Here is a 21,160-nt window from a genome sequence, read left to right as displayed (position 1 = left end):
GGTTGTATATTTTTTACATGAGATTTCCAGTTTATTTTATAATTTTTTTTATTACACCCAAAATTGTGTTTTCTTTTACCCTTTCAATATCTACTCTGTCTATCTGTAATTGTATTTGACTTTCTCTTCTACTGTTACCAAATAGCAATAATTTAGTTTTACTGAGATTCAAAGATAGTCTGTTTCTGTCAAACCATCTTTTTAATTTGTTCATTTCTTCTGTTATTATTTGTATTAGTGTCTGTGTGTTCTCGCCTAAATAAAACACAGTTGTATCATCTGCAAATAATACTAACTTTGAGTCCTTTGTAACTTTACAAATGTCGGTTATGTAGAAATTGAAGAATTTATTGCTTAAATATTTCACCTTATCTTTCACTTTGATATTGTGCAATGTTGTGCTTAGACAATCATGTAAGGTGAGGATTTCTGATATTTATATTTGTTGTAGTTTTACTTTGCTAAGCAGTGTTAGGAAGTGCCATTAGTCCCCGCCTCTTTCGCATGTTGGTCCAATCACCGAAGATCACCTGACAGGAAGTACTGATTTTCCTTTTACTGTTAGTACCGCCGCTTCCTCATTTTTTGTCCAATCATCGGTTCGCATCGGACCGGAAGTTTTGAAGTAACCCAAAAGCGGGAAATCGCTCACAATTTTCGTCTGGACAACAGAGAAGGTAGTAGTGCCGAAATCTCTCTAAATAACCGAACTAAAAAGTAATTCGTGTTCATTTTTTACACGAAGGTGAATAATAGCATGCTTATACATTCGTTAACGTGTTTCCTGTTTATACATGTAAGCTATGTTTCTCGCTAAAATGCCTGTTGGATTAACAAAAAGTGTCCCATAATGCTACTACTGTAACAACATAGACTGACAATAAAATGGTTTTCGCTCCCAGGTTGGTGGTGAATAAAGATGAAGGTTGTAACTTGTGAGATCGCCTGGCACAACAAAGAGCCTGTCTACAGTCTGGACTTCCAGCACAGCTCTGATGGAGGCACTCATCGTCTGGCCACAGCTGGAGTAGACACCACAGTCAGGGTGAGTGGACAAAGATCTGGGCTAAAGCTGCATTCATCAAGTCCCTTTATGCGTCTAAACATGACATACATTGCATTTAAGCTGCCTGCTATGCATTATTTTGTAGAATTATATGTTTTTTTAAATCTCATGTTAATGCAGCTGTGGAGAGTCGACATGGGCCCAGATGGAAAGGCGGTGGTGGATTTTCTGTCTAACCTAGCCAGACACACAAAGGCCGTCAACGTAGTGCGTTTTAACCCCAGCGGAGAGCTTCTTGCCTCAGGAGGAGATGGTATGTCTTTTTGGATATGCGTTTAATATACTGAACTGCAGAGAGTCAGACATCTAGGCTTTATCAATACATTGCAGTGTTTCCCCAAGGTTAAATATCGTCACAACTCCATGCATTCATGTACCCAGTTGCAATGTGATTGGTCCTCTACAGCAGTGGTCCCCAACCGCCGGTCCGTGACGCATTTGCTACCGGGCCGCACAGAGACATTAAATAATTTATAACCGACCGCATTTTCTTCTACTTAACTTTTTAGCCAGTCCCACCAGACACACCAATAAGCTTGTTGATAGATGTATTATAAAACTCCTAATAGGAAGTCGCCATTTGCTATATTTGTTACATCTTTGTTACATGGGACAATGCACATTAATAAACATGTAAAATCTAAAGGTGCCAAATCGTAGCCAAAAGCTCGGTTCCATCTGCAGTCTGCGGCAGGTTGATGACCTAAGATCAGGGCAGATCAGGAACAAAGTGACCATAGTAGGTAAAGTGTATAAGGCAGATGGAGAAGTGCTAAATTGTTGCATATAATAATTGTGGTGAAGGAAAAAAAACCCCATCTCATTTGGCCTAGTAAGTTAAAGTGCTAGTATTATTGCACATCGTCCCAATACATAAGTAATTTGCAATAACGGATGTATTTACGCATGGAAAATTGGACCAAAAAAGCTTACATTAGTGTATCTACGTATGAAATATTGCACAAAATAAGAATACATAACTTTTAGAATGGAAATAGTAATGCACATAAATCTATTGGAACTAATATCAAGTATTTCTAGCTTTCTTTCTGCATGTCCATGCTCTTGTCCTTAAATGTAATGTATCACCTATAACCCATCAGATACTAAAGCCAAAAAAAGCCCACTACTACCAAAAATTAGCAAAAAACAAAAGTCTATGGAGAGCTTTTTTGCAAAGGGAAAAGTCCAGGGGCTCCCACTAATTGAATGTTATGGTGAGTTTTTTCATGTATTCATTTTTCATGCACTTATTTGCTATATCTATCTGCCACACGTGGAAGGCCGGTCCGTGGAAATAATGCCTACATTAAACCGGTCCCTGGTGCAAAAAAGGTTGGGGACCCCTGCTCTACAGTTACATCTTGGGGTGCGCACATGCACAAAGTGCGTGTTTATTGGGTGAAATGGGTCGTTGACTGTATCGCAATCGCTCCTCCAGTTACATTTCACAATCTTATATTACCGAAAGGTTCCAAAATAACCCTCAAAATGAAAAGAAAGAGGAGTCATTTAATTAATATGATTGCTCGTCCACACACGGTACAGAGAATAGAGAAGAGATTGTTCACCCGACCACGTAGAGACAGAAATAACGTGTAAATAAGGAAAGTATGATGGGCCTGTAAAATGTGTTTATTAAAAGGTCAAAGTACAGATCTCTTCTATATGAACGTATCCTTAAATTACTTATGATCTAGCGTTACATAGAAAATAGAATTAAAAGAACTTGACCGTTTTGAGATAATCCTCCGTACACGTGTGTTAGCCATCATATTTGGACTGTCGTTAATACAAAATAATAACCGTATCGTCTATTCAGCAATATCATTTTATAATTTTAAAGCTACTGAATGATTTAAGAGGCTGATTAAAACAAATTGTCATTGATGCGTTTTGGTGTCTGCTGGCGTTTTTTTAATGCGGTTCATTTTTTAATTTAGGAAATGTATTATTAGAATATATCTGCTATATTAAAAGGTGTCTTTCAATAAGCATTTTATTGCGTTTGCATAATTCCAGGTGCATGAATGCGCTGCAGGTGTGATGGTCCATTGCCTCCCTGCAGCGCGTCAAACATTTCTGTTGTCTATGGATTGCGATTCTTAATTGCAGAAAAGTTTAGAGAGCACACAATGCCAGTAGCACACACAAAAACCTCATTTACTGTACTGTATATAGAGCGGTCTGTATCACTTTTTAATTGTACACCCAGTCTTAGTAGATCACCTGCGACGCGCCAACTAATAGTTCTCACAATTGTATAGTTTGCACACGCTGTTTAGCATGTATTTGTTGATCTTAGTAGTTCAGGCCTGTGTTTCCTCTAAGGTGCGGGCCTGTGCAATTGCGCACTGCTCCCATGTCCTTCGTGCACGGAAAATCTATGCAGCGCACAAAATCCAACCAAAACTCTAAACAAAATAAACACATAACTATGTGGTATGTACCATTGTGCGATGCAACTCTGTTAGTGACAAGTGATCACAACAGATAAAACAATGTCTGCCGAGACGTTTCGAGTAGGAGAAGGAGATTGTCTGCCTCAACAATCATTTTATTGAGCAACACTTATTACTGTAAGCCATAACCACACCAAAACAACATTAGTAACAAAACTAATATCTAGCAAGAATGGACACTTTCTGCTGTACTCAAACCAAAACAACCAAACTATAGGTTGTGTTGACAGCAGCCGGTCTCTTTCATTTGCAACAAAAGACGCACACACTTGGCTCAGACAGTAATGCGTTAATGGCCACAAAAATAGTCAGACAACTCCAACAACACACATTACACTTCCAGGTCGACACACTAATGTGGCTCACGCACGCAGCCAATCAATGTCATTTACAGCGTGTTATGCGTGCTTTATGCTGCTTTGCATGTTAGCTTATAGCATCAAAAGCTGGAAAAATGGTAAAATGCTGCATGCTAACTCTTATTTTGGCAGAACACCCAAACTCCACAATCAAAATTTTGCTAATTATAGTGTCATGTATTAAGAATATTAATTTATAGAAAATAATCATGAAATGCTGTTACAAGATTTCATAAATGCTAATGTTGTGATGTATTTTACAAAAAGTTGTATACTGTATCCCATGCTTGTGCTGCAGCACACATCTCATTGTGCGAAATGTGAATTTTTTAAGGTGCTCAAAATGTGATCTGTAGAAGGGGTACATGTCTCAAATTCTTCCACAGCAGGACCCCCACCCAGACATTCAACATACAGCTTATTAAAAACAAGATTGTTTTAATTTTAATTGTCAGTGGGCCAAATCACTATGTTATAAATTAATGTAATGGAAATAATTGCTTTTAATTGATTATTATAATAAAACATTTATCTTGTTATGTCAACTCTAGGACAGGTGTGATGCTGGTGCGGCAACAATGTGCACATCTATCTGATGTGGCTCTCATGTGGTCCACTGAATGCTCAGGGAGTTTGTGGGAACATTGGTTCGGGCCTTATGTGTTTTTCCTTCATAGATGAAATCATACAGCAGCACTTCCTCTTCAAACTGTCATTGCATACATCAGCTTTATGCACGCAGTGACCGTTGTGATAAAAAGGTTGAATAAAGAAGGTAAAATTGAGGTGTGACATGGCGTCTCTTCGAGGATAGGCCACTATTTGTAGTGTATCTAAGAGTTGCATTTGCATGGGATGTCTACTTACTACTATTATTGTATTTTGTGGTACAGATGCAGCCATTCTACTGTGGAAGCTCAATGACAACAAGGAGCCTGAACAGGCTCCTGTGTTCCAGGAGGAGGAAGACACTCAACTCAACAAAGAAAGCTGGACTGTGGTGAAGACACTGAGGTACACAGCAGCAACATTGTCTTCAAAGTAGGGCTGGGCAATATGGCCTTTTATTAAAATCTCAATATTTTTAGGCCATGTCACGATACACAATATACCTGTATGTCTCTATATTTTGCCTTAGCCTTGAATTAACACTTGATGCATATAATCACACCAGTATGATGATTCTATGTGTCTACATTAAAACATTCATTTTTATACTGAATTAATATATGCTCATTTTAAACTTTCATGCAGAGAGGCAAATCACAACTAAGTCAATTTACCAAAACTGTATTTATTAAACAGTTATTAAGCAGGGGCACAAACATTCATTTAATTTCAAAACAGGAAGTGCAAGATTGTCAGAGACATTTTAAAACAAGCTATGGGTGCACTTTTGTGCATGATGTCACTAAGATAACATATCAAAACAACACTAAATTAAAGTGCACTTTTTGTACAGAACGCCACTACAATAGTTTAAAACAAATAAAGTGCACTTTTGTGCATGATGTCACACAAGATATTTAAAAAACTGTCAAATTAAAATTTGCTTCATAATAGGAAATCAAATTGTGTACGTCCTTCGCTATGTGGTAGGTTACTGCGGACGTTATCTCCTTCTGTTTTTGACTATTTTTGTCATATGGTGTTGATCTGGAAAAAGAAGACGCCAGGCTCAATTGGGTCAGTGCTGGTTGCTTCGGCATTTTGTTGATGTGGCACCGGCGGATATGTTGACATGCGGAGTTTCAAGCACTCCTTATTCTCTAGCGGGTGACTTTTCAAATGTTGCTACTTTTTGTAGCAACGCTTTTGCCGCATACTTTACATATTACAGTTGTCTGTTCAACAACCTTCCGCTTGAAGCCAAACCACCGTCAGACGATGAACCCTGTGCGATTTTTCTTGGGAATTAATTCTTCCTCAATTTGTTACCTGATTGGCACTGTCTCTCTCTGGTATCACCACTCGTTACCCATGCCGCTATCTCTCTGCTCCTTGAGGGCGTATGATGTTGCACGTGCGACAGTATGTGACATATGTAAGAAGGTGCGCTTGTTTTATCTCTCTGTGAGAAAGAGAGACAAGAAAGAGTGAGAAAAGCCTATAGTGTAATGCCCGCAGCTAAAAGCAACTGCGTGAGAACGTATACTGGAATACTCACGAAATAGTCATTTTCTACATCGCACAGAGACAAACCCACGATATATCGATATATCACCCAGCCCTACTTCAAAGCTGTTAAACTAATAAAAAAACTCCCATATTGTTGACATCTTGCTCTTGTCAGAGGCCACATTGAGGACGTGTATGATATCTGCTGGACCCGTGACGGAAACTCCATGGTGTCTGGTTCAGTGGACAACACTGCGATTATGTGGGACATCAACAAAGGTTTGCTCAGAAAACATTAAAACATGTACACATAAGTGTAAATTTATTTGCTTTCTTCTTCCTCTTAGGACAGAAATTATGCATCCTCAATGACCATAAGAGCTATGTGCAAGGTGTGACTTGGGATCCACTGGGGCAATATGTGGCCACTCTCAGTTGCGACAGGTACACATACCATTACCCGCATAGTCTTTAGCTGTACAAAACATGCAGTTTCATTGACAGATGTATTTTGATATTACTCCTTTTCAGAGTAATGCGCGTGTACAGCACTCACACAAAAAAGAAAGCCTTCTGTGTCAGCAAAATGAGTTCAGGGTCTCTTGCAGATGGAGAGGTCAGTATACAAAGAGCATTTTTAGTGAGATCAGTGTGAAAATGCACAAACAACATGCAATTTATCGTGTGTGGCCACTTTATCAAATTGTTACATTTACATGAATTAGAACCTCAATAATCTTTAACACATGCTTGTATTTCGTGCTGCATTTTTCTTATTGGGTTCCTATGACTAATTAAATGTTCAATTGTCAAGGTTTGAAATTTTGATTCAGTTTTACAAATAATATGTATAGAATTTTGAACACATCTGTTTAATTATGGTAGTTGACTTGCACTTTGACTTTTGTCCCCTATAGAAAATGACACGAAATATAATAATATCCAAGGTTAACGGTTGCTATCATAAAGGCTTTGTTTAATGTACAGGCAATGTTGTAACATTCTTAACTGTCATACAAGTGTAAAACGTAACGAGTTGGTTAGCTACTTACAAGCTCATCTTAAATGTTACAAATAGTGATGTGCCGATCGATGGCCACAAATCGGTATCGGACTATTTACAATGTGATCGCCATTGCTAGTTAGTGCCTTTCAATTCCCATCACAAACTCCAATACCTTCTGGCAAATGTCTTTATTTTTAGTCCCCTGGCTAACAAGCTAGCTAATTCTGTATCCCCATCATACTTGCCAACCCTCCCGAATTTTCCGGGAGACTCTTGAATTTCAGTGCCTCTCCCGAAAATCTCCCGGGACAACCGTTTTCCCGAATTTCTCCCGATTTCCAGCCGGACTTAAGGCACGCCCCCTACAGGTCAGTGCGGACCTGAGTGAGGATAGCCTGTCGTCACGTCCTCTCTTTACTTCATACTTCAGAACCGACTCCCACATTTGCCGTCAGGGTGCAATACAACGTAAACCGTTGGCCAACCAAAAAGTAACTTTTTGGTTGGCCAACGGTTTACGTTGTATTGCGCACTCTGACGGCAAGTGTGGGAGTCGGTTCTGAAGTATGAAGTAAAGAGACGTAACTTCATCACCTCGTCTGGTTATTGAATCCAACCCAGAATATTACACTGCCCATACCTATGCTCCTTCAAAGGCTGTGCTACTGGCTACAAAGCATTGCACTTTCAAAATACAACAATGAGTAGAGAGGAGTGTTATGTATGTATATGTGTAAATAAATGACCACTGAAATTCAAGTATTTATTTTATTTATATGTATATATATATATATGATAAAATACGTATTTATATATAGCTAGAATTCACTGAAAGTCAAGTATTTATTTTATTTATATATATATATATATATATATATGTATATATATATATATATATATATATATATATATATATATACATACACTACCGTTCAAAAGTTTGGGGTCACCCAAACAATTTTGTGGAATAGCCTTCATTTCTAAGAACAAGAATCAAGAACAGATGAAAGTTCTCTTTTTCTGGCCATTTTGAGCGTTTAATTGACCCCACAAATGTGATGCTCCAGAAACTCAATCTGCTCAAAGGAAGGTCAGTTTTGTAGCTTCTGTAACGAGCTAAACTGTTTTTAGATGTGTGAACATGATTGCACAAGGGTTTTTTAATCATCAATTAACCTTCTAAGCCAATGAGCAAACACATTGTACCATTAGAACACTGGAGTGATAGTTGCTGGAAATGGGCCTCTATACACCTATGTAGATATTGCACCAAAAACCAGACATTTGCAGCTAGAATAGTCATTTACCACATTAGCAATGTATAGAGTGTATTTCTTTAAAGTTAAGACTAGTTTAAAGTTATCTTCATTGAAAAGTACAGTGCTTTTCCTTCAAAAATAAGGACATTTCAATGTGACCCCAAACTTTTGAACGGTAGTGTATACATATACACTACCGTTTAAAGTTAAGACTAGTTTAAAGTTATCTTCATTGAAAAGTACAGTGCTTTTCCTTCAAAAATAAGGACATTTCAATGTGACCCCAAACTTTTGAACGGTAGTGTATATATATACAGTTTATAAGAAATACTTTAATTGAATTTAAGTGAATTCTAGCTATAAACATACTCTTCCCCCTTAACCGCGCCCCCTGGCCCCGCCCCCCCAAATCTCCCGAATTTGGAGGTCTCAAGGTTGGCAAGTATGATCCCCATACACAGTTTGGAGCCACTCCCTACGTTAATAATAATAACGGCAAATTACGGAAAATAAACTGCATTTGTTAATATCTTAAGTATCATTATCAAGTATTAGGATGAGGCTAAATCTGTTACACACCGAGAGCAAGTAAGAGCAGGCCTGTTAATAGTTAAGTTAGCCGCTTAGCTAGCTTAAAACAACACAAAGAAATGAGTGCTTAGTAGGCCTTTCGTAGATCCACTAGAAAGTTTCAGAAGTGTAAATGGTACCAAGTTACAACAGAAAGTAAGCAGTTATTAACATGAAATTAAAAAGTAGATTAATAAGAGTGTAATATAACAGCACCTCCTTGCGTGTCAGAATTGTCAGGCAATTTACAACATCTAAGAGGGTAGATTGATCCATAAGTTGGTGGTGTTGACACCAAGGGAAATATCAGTGTAGGATCAAACTAGAATGATTAGATCAGTATTTTGACTTTCTCAAAATATTTTGTATTGTTTTTGTCAATGTTAACAAATTCAGAGAATAACTTTGTCGACACAGGAACACTTTGTGGGCAAAAAGGGACTTAAATGAGCAATAAACTTAAATAGTAGTTTATAATTGGCTTCAGTTATTGTCTTCTGTTACCTTTGTTTTGATCAAATGTATGTATGTAATAAAAGAGAATTAGGAACCGGTTAAAATATTGTTAAACTGTCAATACGCAATACATAAACGGAAAAAATTACAGTTAATACATGTGATCGGTATTGGTATCGGCTGATCTCAACCATGGATGATCGGTATTGGAATTGTCAACATAAATCCCTGATCAGAACATCCCTAGTCACAGGAGTAAAGACAAGGTAACAGCGGTTAAACATAAAAACAACTTTGATTTAACTTTGAATGTCAGTCTATTTACTTCAAGTAACGTCCCGTGTATATTCATTTTAGAATACAGTTGGGTTTTTTTAATAAGTACTGCAACAAAAAGTCAGAAATGGCAAAAAGTGTCCATAATCCTTTAATGCCAGCTGAATTGAGGTGTTATTCGGTACGCTGGGGTTTCACAGTGTATAATTGACCATAACAGAAAACCTGAGAGTTTGTTGATAGTTTAATCTGACATTTGAAGATGCTGTATTAACCTTGCCGTTTGTATCTTTGAAGGTCAAGCAGCACCGTATTTTCCACGACGACAGCATGAGGTCGTTCTTTCGTCGCCTGTCCTTCACGCCGGACGGATCTTTCCTGCTTGTTCCAGGTACACCTGCGGCCCGTCCAGCGGGCACACATCCAAAAGGGTTATTTTGATGATTTGCGCATACAATTGAACTTTGTCTGATCTCTCAGCTGGGTGTGTGGAGGTTGGAGAAAATCTTATGAATACTACCTACATCTTTTCCAGGAAGAGCCTCAAAAGGTAACATTTGACAATATTCTCGACCATATTTATGGAGTAAAGCAGGGGGTGTATATTTATAATCCTAAAAACATTCCAATGTAGGTCAATATATGCTAAGCTTCCTTAACAAAACATAGGTGATACTATTAATAATATATTGAACTAATAATGAATTATTCAAATGTTTTAATGGCCTGCACTTTTGACACTTTTTTTGATCATTGATTTTTTTTGTCTATTAGGCCAATTGCCCACTTGCCATGTCCCACTAAAGCAACACTGGCTGTACGCTGCTGCCCAGTCTACTTCGAACTGAGAACCAAGACCGGAGATGGTAAGAACACAGCTATAAACTTTAATTTCTGTGCTCCCATAATGTTTTCTTAATTTTGTCTTCACTTCCCGTCACAGACGGCTCCGATCAGCCCCTTCCCAATTTATTTAATTTGCCGTATCGTATGGTGTTTGCGGTGGCATCTGAAGACTCCATCTTCCTGTATGACACGCAGCAGACACTCCCGTTTGGCCTGGTGTCCAACATTCACTATCACACCCTCAGCGACCTCACATGGTATGAAACATTGTATTTCTCCACACTTCAGAACCTAGCATTACATTGTTTCTTCTCAGGCTATGTTCGCGGGTTTACAGATGTTTTAAAAAATATACAATAGGAGGTTCGGGAAAACGGTTGGTGGGGTTTGGGGAACTTTCTTGATAGAAATGAATAGAAATACAGCTCACTCCTCAGTACAACATGCACATAAAACCTCCCGTGGCCGTCGGCAGGGAGATCTAGGGCAGTGGTGCCAACTCGCTCTGGCCGTCGAAGTTCACTGGAGGGCGGGTAGGGGGACGGATCATGTCAAAGACAGTGCAGAGAGTAAAATGGCAGTGTTTGTCAAGCAACTCGATAAATGTACCGCAATTTCCGGACTATAAGCCGCACCTGACTATAAGCCGCACCAGCTAAATTTAGGGGAAAATACAGATTGCTCCATATATAAGCCGCACCAGACTATAAGCCGCAGGGTTTTGATGTGTAATTACCGTATATAGGGGTTCCTGCTACCACGGAGGGGATTGTCGGGACAGAGATGACTGTTTGGAAACGCAAAGCGTCCCATTTATTAACAATAAATCTTTCAATCATTCAATCAAACTTTCACATCTTTGACATGGCGAACAGCATTCGTGCAGAGTACAAATAATACAACGGTGCAAAGTAATACAAAGTGCTCGCCTGTACGTTATCAAAATAACCAGCCTACCGGTATATGAAAAGTCAGTCTTTAATCATTGTGTCATCGTCTCCCTCCTGCGTACTAAAACCACTGAAATCCTGTTCGTCGGTGTCTGAGAAGAACAGGCCGTAAATAAGCCGCACCCTTGTATAAGCCGCAGGGACCAGAACGAGGGAAAAAAGTAGCGGCTTATAGTCCGGAAATTACGGTTTTTTGTTTTTTTTAAGAAACCGTCATTTAGAAGTTAGGTTCCATTTAAGTGTAAAGTTGTATCACACTCAGAATAGGATACATTAGATTTATGGGTTTTTAGTCACATAGAAAATATTTTTTTATGTGGGCATGTAAGGGCTGCGCAATTATATGATCGTGACCGTTGATTGTGATTCATTTGAGTTTGATCGTGGTGATCAACTGTTAGGAAAGTGACGATGGTTGGTATAATCCTGCACGGAACAATCCGCCTTAATTGATTGTCATCCTGTGTGTGTCTGTGAATGTGTTTGCGTTTGTGCGAAAGTCAGTCTCCTCACGACATAATTATTGTTTAATTGCGTTGTGCCTCGTCCCCTTACACAGCTGGAAGTGCTGCCCAGAAGAACAAAATAAAGAAATATGATTAACACTAGCATAGAAGTTAAAACACAAATTTAAAAGGAGCAGCGACTTTAGTTTCACTATCTGCTGCAGCTCACCAGTAACCCCGCCCCGAATGCGGACTTGCAGGCACTCAGAGAATGTCTATGTGACTGTATTTGTCCCGACTGAGAGAATCAACACACCTACTAATTTAATCAGAAAAGGCATTTTATATCTAAATATTTTTAATCAGACTTTTTGTTTGTGTCTGCAAAGATTCCACTCCTCCAATATAACATGTACTAAAAAAACTAGTCCTCAATGCTGAAAAAACAATGTTGTTTTCAAACACTAATAAGGTTCCTCGAACTATCCACTTAGCATCCAATCTTGAGGGAAATGTCGTAGAGGTGGTTCACATGTATAAATACCTCAGTATTTTGCTGTAGAACTCCCTGACTTTCAAGCCCCATATAGATAATCTTGTAAAAAACTTAAACTCAAATTGGGCTTTCAAGATAAATGTTGTTTTTCTTTTGAGGCAAAAAAAGCGCCTTGTCACTGCAACATTTGTATTTATTTTGGACTATGGAGACCTATTGTACATGAATGCCTCTGCTCAATGTCTACATAGGATTGACACTGTATATCATGCTTTACTGAGGTTTATAACTAACTGTAGGGCCTTGACTCATCATTGTGAGCTGTATTCTTGAGTGGGATGGCCTTCTTTGTCTCCCTAGGAGGCTGGGTCATTGGTATACTTTAATTTATAAGGTTATGCTGGGTCTACTGCCCTCCTATATTTGTAATTTAATCACACGGAGGAGTGTTGACTCTTATTGTTTGCGTTCAAATAATCATTTGTTGCTCACTGTTCCATTTGCCCGCACAGAACTGGGAAAAAAGGCTTTCGTTTACTCTGCTCCTTTTACATGGAACATGTTGCGAAATGACTGGAAATTAATTGAATTTATTTCATGGAACACAGTCCAGATTGAGAGTACTTGAGATGACATTTTTAAATTGTAACTCTTTTTCTTAATTTGTATTACATGTATTTTTATGTAACGGTATCTTTTGTTGCCTCCTGGCCAGGACTCCCTTGAAAACAAGTTTTTTAATCTCAATGGGACTTTCCTGGTTAAATAATTGAAAAACAAAAATGGAGTAACAAGCACAATCGTACCAGTATACTGGTATAAAAAATACCTCTGCAGACAGACACTTTGTGTTCTTTTTGTTTGTTTGTGAATTAAACAAATATTTAAAAACATTCTGGTCACCTTCTGTGACCAGAATGTTTCTAACTCCTGTTATTTGTTGGAGGCTAAATTGCAGTCTTTTAGGAATGGTTGAAAGGACATTGTTGTATGTGGGAGATAGGTGGTGTCGCAGACGGATGGTTTTTCAACCTTGACATAGATGGCTTCCCTCAACCCTCTTTCATACCATCCATCCTCCCTGTCCAGAATCTGTACATTTTTGCTCTCAAAGGAGTGCTGTTTCTCCCTTAGGTGCAGATAGACAGCTAAGTCTTGGCCTGAAGAGTTTGCCCGTCTGTTGTGCCATACGTCAGCTTAGTGGTTGTTTTGTTTCCCCAATATATGAATCATTGCATTCATCATTACACTGGATAGCACTTACCAGATTGTTTTTGCGGGTGTAGGGTGTCCGGTCTTTAGGATGCACTAGTCTCTGTCTCAAGGTGTTGCCTGGTCTGTAGTGTACTGGGATATTGTGTTGGTTAAAATTTCTTCTGAAGAATTTTTAACCAACACACGAATGCAGCTGAGATAGGCTCCAGTACCCCCCGCGACCCCAAAAAGGACAAGCGGTAGAAAATGGATGGATGGAACATCCCAGTACAGATTCTGGACAGGGAGGATGGATGGTACGAAAGATGAGTGAGAGAAGCCATCTATGTCAAGGTTGAAAAACCATCCTTGAACAGAGGAGGTGGTCTGCGACACCACCTGTTTCTCACATACAACACTGTCCTTTCAACCATTCCAAAAAGACTGTGCAATTTAGCCTTCAACAAAAAACAGGAGTTAGAAACATTGACATTTGTTTACAACTGAATGGAATGCTAACGTGAAGGATTCCGACTATTTTGGACTGGTAGTAGTCGATCCACAGCGATCGTTCTGCCACACAATACCTCAATGCTAACGAGGGGAGATTACACTTCAACAACTGTCGTTGGCTTTGACAGTGGGATTGCTCGTTTGCATCTCAACAGTTGTTTTTTTCACTACGACAGGGCGAAACCATCCCTGCCCCGGCACTCCCTTCTGGTTTTGGAGTATAAATATTTGGGGTTTTGGCACCAGCCGCTAGACTACATCTGACTAATCTAAGTCTATGAGCGTGAACTGATGAAGGCTACTCGGATGAGCGGCGAAACGTCTTCTATGACAAACCAATTAGTCCAGTTGTGGTCGATTGAATGCCTTGAGATTACAATGACCTGGATGAATGAGAACATCCATTGATATGATAATAGAACCATTTCAAAACAGGTTACAGAAGCTCCAAAATTAGCTTGTGACGTATACAATAACATATTACATCATTTCCACTTGTATTATTTTCTCAAAACTACTATTAATCTGTTTGCTTATTTCCTCTTGAAAGTTGGTTACTTTCTGTTGTAACATAGTTTTATGTACAATTGTATTCAAATGTAATAAGCACTTATTCTTATGATGTTTGGATAATTTAGTTTTAAATTTTGGGCAATACTACACATTTGGCTATCGATCCAATACCAAGTAGTTGCAGGGGCAGTAGTGATCATACCAATGCTGATATAGATACTTTTTCAGGATCATTGAATGATTCAATTTTGATCACAATTATAATCAGACAAAAACACAGGAAGAAAGTCTAACAATAGCAATTAAATATTAAAATTATTTTCTTATTCCCTTTTATTACATACAATATTTTGAGCAAAATAAATTCAACACTGCAAAATAACTAAAAATAAGCAAAAGCTAGTATTGTCTCTGATTTAAATCTTTGGGTTTTTGCACTCGGTCATCCTGTGGCCAGGGGCTTATTTCATCAGTTTGTAAACAATAACAAAAAACACAAAGATTTTGTGATAATAAAAGGTATCGGTCACAATAAAATAAATAAACATTGACTGTGATATTGAACACTGTAGTATCGAACAAATCACCGTAGTATCAACTATATACTGACACCATACTTGGTATCATTACTGTTAATATTTGTATCGATCCACCGACGCCTGTTAATGTTCAAGAACTCCAGCTTGCCGGTAAGCATGGCTTATTGTATCATCCTGTAGTGTATAGTGTAGCATGTTTAGCTATTCCTCCTCCTCTGGTGATAATAATACTTGTAAGAAACATTGTTTATTGGCCGCCCTGGAGGCGAAAATTAGTGATGTTAACTGCTTGGGAGATCTGTACGTTGCTTTGAGGACTTGGTTGTTTGCTTGTTGCTGTCAAATTTACAGGTCATCAAAATGCTTTATCACAATATGATGATAGCATTAAAAGCTTTGTTGTCAGCCAAATATCCATCCATTTTTCTACCGCTTGTCCCTTGTATAATTTATATCGCATATTATTTGTTTTGCGGACCTACAATCTTATGGTACGTTCATCCACTTGCATATAGGAATATAAAATGCGGACGGTAGCATACATTGCGATCGTCTGCTATTACCATATTGACGTGTGAACATGGTACAATATATTTACCGAAAAAAACAGTCTGAAAAAGACTGGTTGCCTTGAGATGTATTCATGCGGTGCCAAACAACTTTTTTTCCTGTAAAACCTTGGGAGAGAATATGTCATGTTTAGCATGAACTCCTACAGTTGTACGTTTGTGTACCATTGCAAATTGAAACTACAAAAACAAACGTATGGCCAAATGAATACCTCTGATACTCATTTGATACTGTTAATCCAAACTTAGCAGTAAGGTCTTCCTAAAAGCAGTATTACATATTTAGTGTATTACATGAAATTGTTTAAGTGTATCTACATATGTGTATATTAATAGCTAATACTGATTCTCAGCACAAAAGGTGCATTAAAGAAGTATACAGCAGAAACATTGCCATACTTGATGGGACAAGAGGGTTACAGTCCACTTGTGATCAAGACCTCATGCCAGGTTGTCGGGTTCAATAATGTAAAAGTGGAAATGTGTGCGTCAGTTAAGGGGTATTTTCTGTCACATTTCTAGGTCTCGAGATGGCTCCTTCCTGTCTGTGTCCTCCACAGATGGCTACTGCTCCTTCTTGTCTTTCTCTCCCGGGGAGCTGGGTACGCCGCTAAAGGAGCCTCCCACTCTGGAGATCTTTACTCCAACCAGTGGTGCTGAAAAGAAGGGCAAAAGGACTCCAGCAGGCAAGACCTCATCTCCTGTGTCCCAGCCAACAAGCACAGTCTCCACTCCCAAATCCCACGCCAACCTCTCCTCTGTCACCACCCCTGACGAGAAGAAGACCGGCGTTAAGGCCAAGCCCCGAAAGATCACCCTCAACACCCTGGAAGCCTGGGGGAAGCCCACGACTCCCAAAAGCAAAACTCCATCGAGCCCTCAGACGCCAACATCCGAAAGCATGAGCGCACCTTCGACGCCTCAGTCCCGGGTTAACGGCATCACCCCAAACTCCTCTAAAAAGCCGCTTCGCCTCACCCCTCTCACTCCCACCACACCCAAAGTCCTTAACAGCACCAGTTCTCCAGCGCCCACTACTCCGAAAGGTGCAATGGCTGCAAAAGGGCCCACTCCAAGGTACCTATAAGAGTCATGTATACAACAGTATTTGTTTAGTTGTAGTTTGGAGTGGCGTAAAAAGACTGGTAGTTTGCACCCACATGTGTATAAATATGATGCTGCACAGTTTACACCACTGAAAAATACTAAACATATCAATTTAATTAACACCTATGACTGTGTCAATTATCTCAAAGTATATTTTTGTTGTTGTTCTGAATTACAATTTGTGTGTACATCATTGCAGTAGAGTGAATGTAAAATGTGTAAAGTGGATCATCAGTGTTGTCAAAACATAGAATTATCATGTGTTTGTTTTTGTTGCTGTTCACGTGCTCAGTTTAGAACAAAGCCTTGTCTGGCTTAAGGGGGTCCGTTAGACCCCCTGCTGGCTATAAAATAATCACTCGGACAGACTGCTTGTAGACAATGGAGAGGCCGTGACGGCTTTTGTCTTTAAATCGGTAACTTGAAACCGGTCTTTCTTTGACTGACCCCGGCTTGTTTTACTCCAGCACACCACAGCCAAAAAAGACGTTGATTCAACTTGATTGGTATCAATGGACTTTCTGAAACCCATTTTGTTTTCTTTTGTTCCCTCAGACGAGTTTCTTTGACTCCGGTTGGATCTCACACGTCCAGTTCGCTCTTCAGTGCTCCAGCCTCCACTGAGAAGGCCAAACATGGTCAGTTGGGCTTGGAGCTGCTCCGTTTATTGGGGGAAAAAGTCTACATTTGGATACCTTTGACTCGATCGCATAAAGTCCATTAACAATATTGGGTTTTCATAATATAATATATATATATATATAATCTGGAAATGAAGGGAATTGTGTCATCTCACAATACTAACAAAAGTGGGAGGATTTTACTTGGCCTATGCCTCACCCCTCCACAAACTTCCATCAAAATATGTGCAGTAATAACTAGAAAATATGTGCTCATTGGCTGTGAAGTCAAGTCTGGTCCCATGTGTAACCCTTCATTTGCATTCCTCCTCCAGGACGGCCTTCCCCTCCAAGCGATCCACTCTGCCAGCCTCCAGAGTCCAAACGGGCCAAGACTGCTAGCGACGAAATGGCGACAGGCAGCATCACTCAGCCGTAGTAGTGTGTTTACATCCCAGTGACGTTATTATGGAATCATAATCATAATATGACACAGATGAGTTAATGAAAGTGTGTTCAGTAATTGTATCAGGGGTGTCTAAACCTTTAACATCCAGGACCGTGTACTGAAAATTATAAAAATACGGGAGCTACTTTGTTAAATACCGTATATAAAAAAAACTATCCACTATAGGTCAAAATATGCTGTCCAGTTAAAAAAAATTATAGCTCAGATATATGTTTTGTGTAATTGTATTGTTCAGTATTTCTTAATACAACTTTCCATTATATACAAACCACAAATAGCCCTGCATTACATACTCAAATATTATCGCAATGTTTCTATGAATGTCTTGAGGGATTTTTCTATCTTTTAAATGTGTGACTTTTTTTCAAATCTTTAAATGTACGAATTTTTTTCAAATCCTACTTTAAAAGAAATAAACAAGCACTTGGACTTTAGGTGCTTTATGTGAACATGTTGTGTATTTCTTTTTAGAGTACTGAGTAATAGTGCCAGGTTTAATATTTATATCCAACAGGCAGGAATTTAATGGTGTGTTGACTGTTACAGATTATGATAATGTACATTATACAAGGTTTTCTGAGTTTTTATCATATATCGTCCAAAGAGAAGATTAGTTACAAAGTGACAACACGTATCTTAAACACAAGCCCTTGTGGTGTCAGCTGGTTGAAGGAGCTCTGTGGCCCCTGTGTTCTCTGTTTTATTTGATGGTTCCCTTTTGTTTTGATGTGTTTTTGCATTTTGGTTCGGGCCCTTTCAGGACTGCACTAAAAGGAATGGCACTTTCGTGACTTCTGTACCTCCTTTTGGTGCTTTTTTAATGGACTTTTGGATCTGCCTCAGAGGACCCTTTTGGCCAGGGCTTGGTGGTTGGCACCGTAGACCAGCTGCTGGCTCTCTTCCACACCGGGGTCTGCGTGGAGAGAACACAGGTTCCAGTGGAGATGCAGAGAAGAAAAGTGGTATGCGGAGCTGGTGCTGGGAGAGAGGGCGGATGTGTTTCCCATCAGTGGTCATGGGGGAAGTTTGCTGTCTTTACAGCAGTATGTTTGAGCTTTGCGGAGTCCTGACTGGATGAAACTTTGGTCTACCTGGACGGATTCTCGCACATCCGTGCGGCTTGGACTTTGGCTGGTGGGCAACCTATGACGGTGTCTGCTCTCCTGGTCCTTTGTTGGGTCTGTTCCTGTTCCCACCTCAACAGACGAGGGCGTGGAGCACCGCAGAGGCCCAACGCGGGGAATGTAGGGATGGTGTTTTTGTTTTGTTGTTTGTCTATGCATGGTACAATCGTATGTGTGCAATATGTATTATTTCTTGGTTATTTTTGCATTTTACTTTTGTAGCGTGTAAACATGGTGTTGCTGAAGTGGCAGCTGTTTGAATCAACTCTGTGGTCTCTTAAGTATTTTCTTTTCTTTAACGTTTGTGTGCTTTAACATTCCCCTCTTGTTTTCGTGTGTTTTTCAAGTCATTTTTTGTGGCCTTTTTAAATCTGCACTGCAAACACACAATATCCCCATTGTGGGATAAAGTCGATCCTCATCCTGTCCTAAGTCCGCTGAATCTTTGTGGTCCCACCTTTTCACCACAAAGTAACAAAAAGAAATAGGGCGCAAATGTATTAGTTTTCTCTTTTTATTAAATAGAATAAGTTTAATGTAGGTCAAGATATGCTAACCCACTAGTCACAAGACATTGAAACAACGTTGAGAACTTGTTGAATTAGGTCCTGACGTGCAACTCAAATTTAACATTGGAACAACATGTTTTTTGACTAAGTTTAATCAATGTCGTTGATTTGATCATTGATTTTTGGGTCATTTACAAACCAATATTCTACAATACAAATACAAAGTTGAAACATGCTTTCCTATGACGTTTCTTCATTTGACCATTGAAATCTGGTAATTTCTCAACCAACAATGGATCCAACTTTATACATTAATGTTATCTCGTTTTACAAATGCAACTATTTTGAAAAGTTGTTTTGAAGTCAGTTTTCAAGGAAATGCATGTATAATCAACATTGTATCAATGTCTTGTGCCTGCTGGGACTATATGCTAAGCAGGTAAATATACTGAAAGAAAAAAAAACTCAGCCCAATGTATAGTATGTACGTCTCAGTTGTGTGTGTGCAAATACTTATCAGTATTCATGTAATATATTTGAACATTCTCTAAATAAGAGTTGCTCCACGTAAACATACATATGTTATATATATATTTTAGTGCAGCCTTATTCTTCCTTGCAGAGTGAGTTCAATTTTAGTGACAATAAAACTTTAGTTGCAAATAGCCCCTGGTCCTGGCTTTTTAACATCGCTATCATAAGGCGTGCCAATTACATTAGTGATAGTTGAGTTGAGTTGCGTTTATTTGGAACATGCATGCATTCAACATGCGACATCACAATTTCCAGTTTCTCTATTCAACATGTCCGAAAAGGAGTAGGAAGAAGCAGAGCTTATTTAATCCTACCCCTTTTCCTTTACATAGTAGTTGCTAAAACGTTTGTTCACTTCCTGTTCTCAACTTATTCACAATATACTCCATAAGTAATAACAATAAATATAAATAATTGTTGAAGTAAGTTACCGTATTTTTCGCACTATAAGGCGCACCTTCAATGAATGGCCTATTTTAAAACTTTGTTCATATATAAGGCGCACCACATTATAAGGCGCATAGAATAGACGCTACAGTAGAGGCTAGGGTTGCGAGACCTGTTGTGGCTCAATATTGGTCCATATATAAGGTGCACTGTCAGCTTTTGAGAAAATTGGAGGTTTTTAGGTGCGCCTTATAGTGCGGAAAATACGGTGTATTTCATATGGTGAGATGAGTAAGATTATCTTGAAAATTAATGGATGGATGAGATAAATTCAGAATGTTTATCATGGTTCTTCTTCTTTGTACTTTGTAAACACTTTAAGTTTGAAGAGTTTCTTGAAGTGGATCATATTAGTACATTGTTTGATTTCTTTGCTTAATCCATTCCATAAATTAATTCCACATACTGATATACTGAAGGTCTTAAGTGTTGTATGTGCGTACAAATGTTTTAGATTACATTTTTCTCTAAGATTATATTTAGTTGCCCAGTGTATTTACAATGATAAAATAATAGCTTGAGATATGTTTTTGAACAAAAACATTTTAAAGTCCAGAGAGGTATTGCTAACATTTTTTAGACATATTAAACGCATAAAAAACACGCAATTAAAAGTTAAAAAAATAAACCTAAACATTGCTCCTGTGAATAACGTCACTATTTGTATAGCTTTGCATGTCACCCATCCACTAGTATTATGTTGGGCAACCTA

The 21,160-nt window shown here is 38.7% G+C and overlaps 1 protein-coding gene across 3 annotated transcripts; it reads left to right on the top strand.

Annotated features, from left to right (window-relative positions):
- Positions 1-591: 591 nt before the first annotated feature.
- On the top strand, positions 592-18,283 carry chaf1b (chromatin assembly factor 1, subunit B). 3 transcript variants are annotated; one of them, XM_062069081.1, is made up of 14 exons: positions 592-677; positions 903-1,045; positions 1,187-1,319; positions 4,781-4,901; positions 6,181-6,284; positions 6,353-6,449; positions 6,537-6,621; positions 9,870-9,963; positions 10,053-10,122; positions 10,347-10,438; positions 10,516-10,675; positions 16,161-16,715; positions 17,301-17,383; positions 17,701-18,283. In XM_062069081.1, the coding sequence occupies exons 2-14, from the start codon at positions 920-922 to the stop codon at positions 17,802-17,804; spliced, it is 1,824 nt and encodes a 607-aa protein (XP_061925065.1). In that variant the 5' UTR covers positions 592-677; positions 903-919; the 3' UTR covers positions 17,805-18,283. The 3 variants fall into 3 exon arrangements, with proteins under 3 accessions (XP_061925065.1, XP_061925064.1, XP_061925066.1); XM_062069080.1 differs by having other exon boundaries at positions 662-796; XM_062069082.1 differs by lacking the exon at positions 592-677 and adding an exon at positions 686-745.
- Positions 18,284-21,160: the final 2,877 nt, after the last annotated feature.

The sequence above is a fragment of the Entelurus aequoreus genome, linkage group LG14 (genome assembly GCF_033978785.1).
Source record: "Entelurus aequoreus isolate RoL-2023_Sb linkage group LG14, RoL_Eaeq_v1.1, whole genome shotgun sequence".
Classification (NCBI taxonomy): Eukaryota; Metazoa; Chordata; class Actinopteri; order Syngnathiformes; family Syngnathidae; genus Entelurus; species Entelurus aequoreus.
This window is presented reverse-complemented; position numbering and strand designations above follow the sequence as displayed.

Coding starts and splice junctions, on each gene's coding strand:
- chaf1b (XM_062069081.1), top strand. CDS start 920: ATGAAGGTTGTAACTTGTGAGATCGCCTGGCACAACAAAGAGCCTGTC. Junction 1,320..4,780: donor TCTTGCCTCAGGAGGAGATG/GTATGTCTTTTT, acceptor TTTGTGGTACAG/ATGCAGCCATTCTACTGTGG. Junction 4,902..6,180: donor ACTGTGGTGAAGACACTGAG/GTACACAGCAGC, acceptor TGCTCTTGTCAG/AGGCCACATTGAGGACGTGT.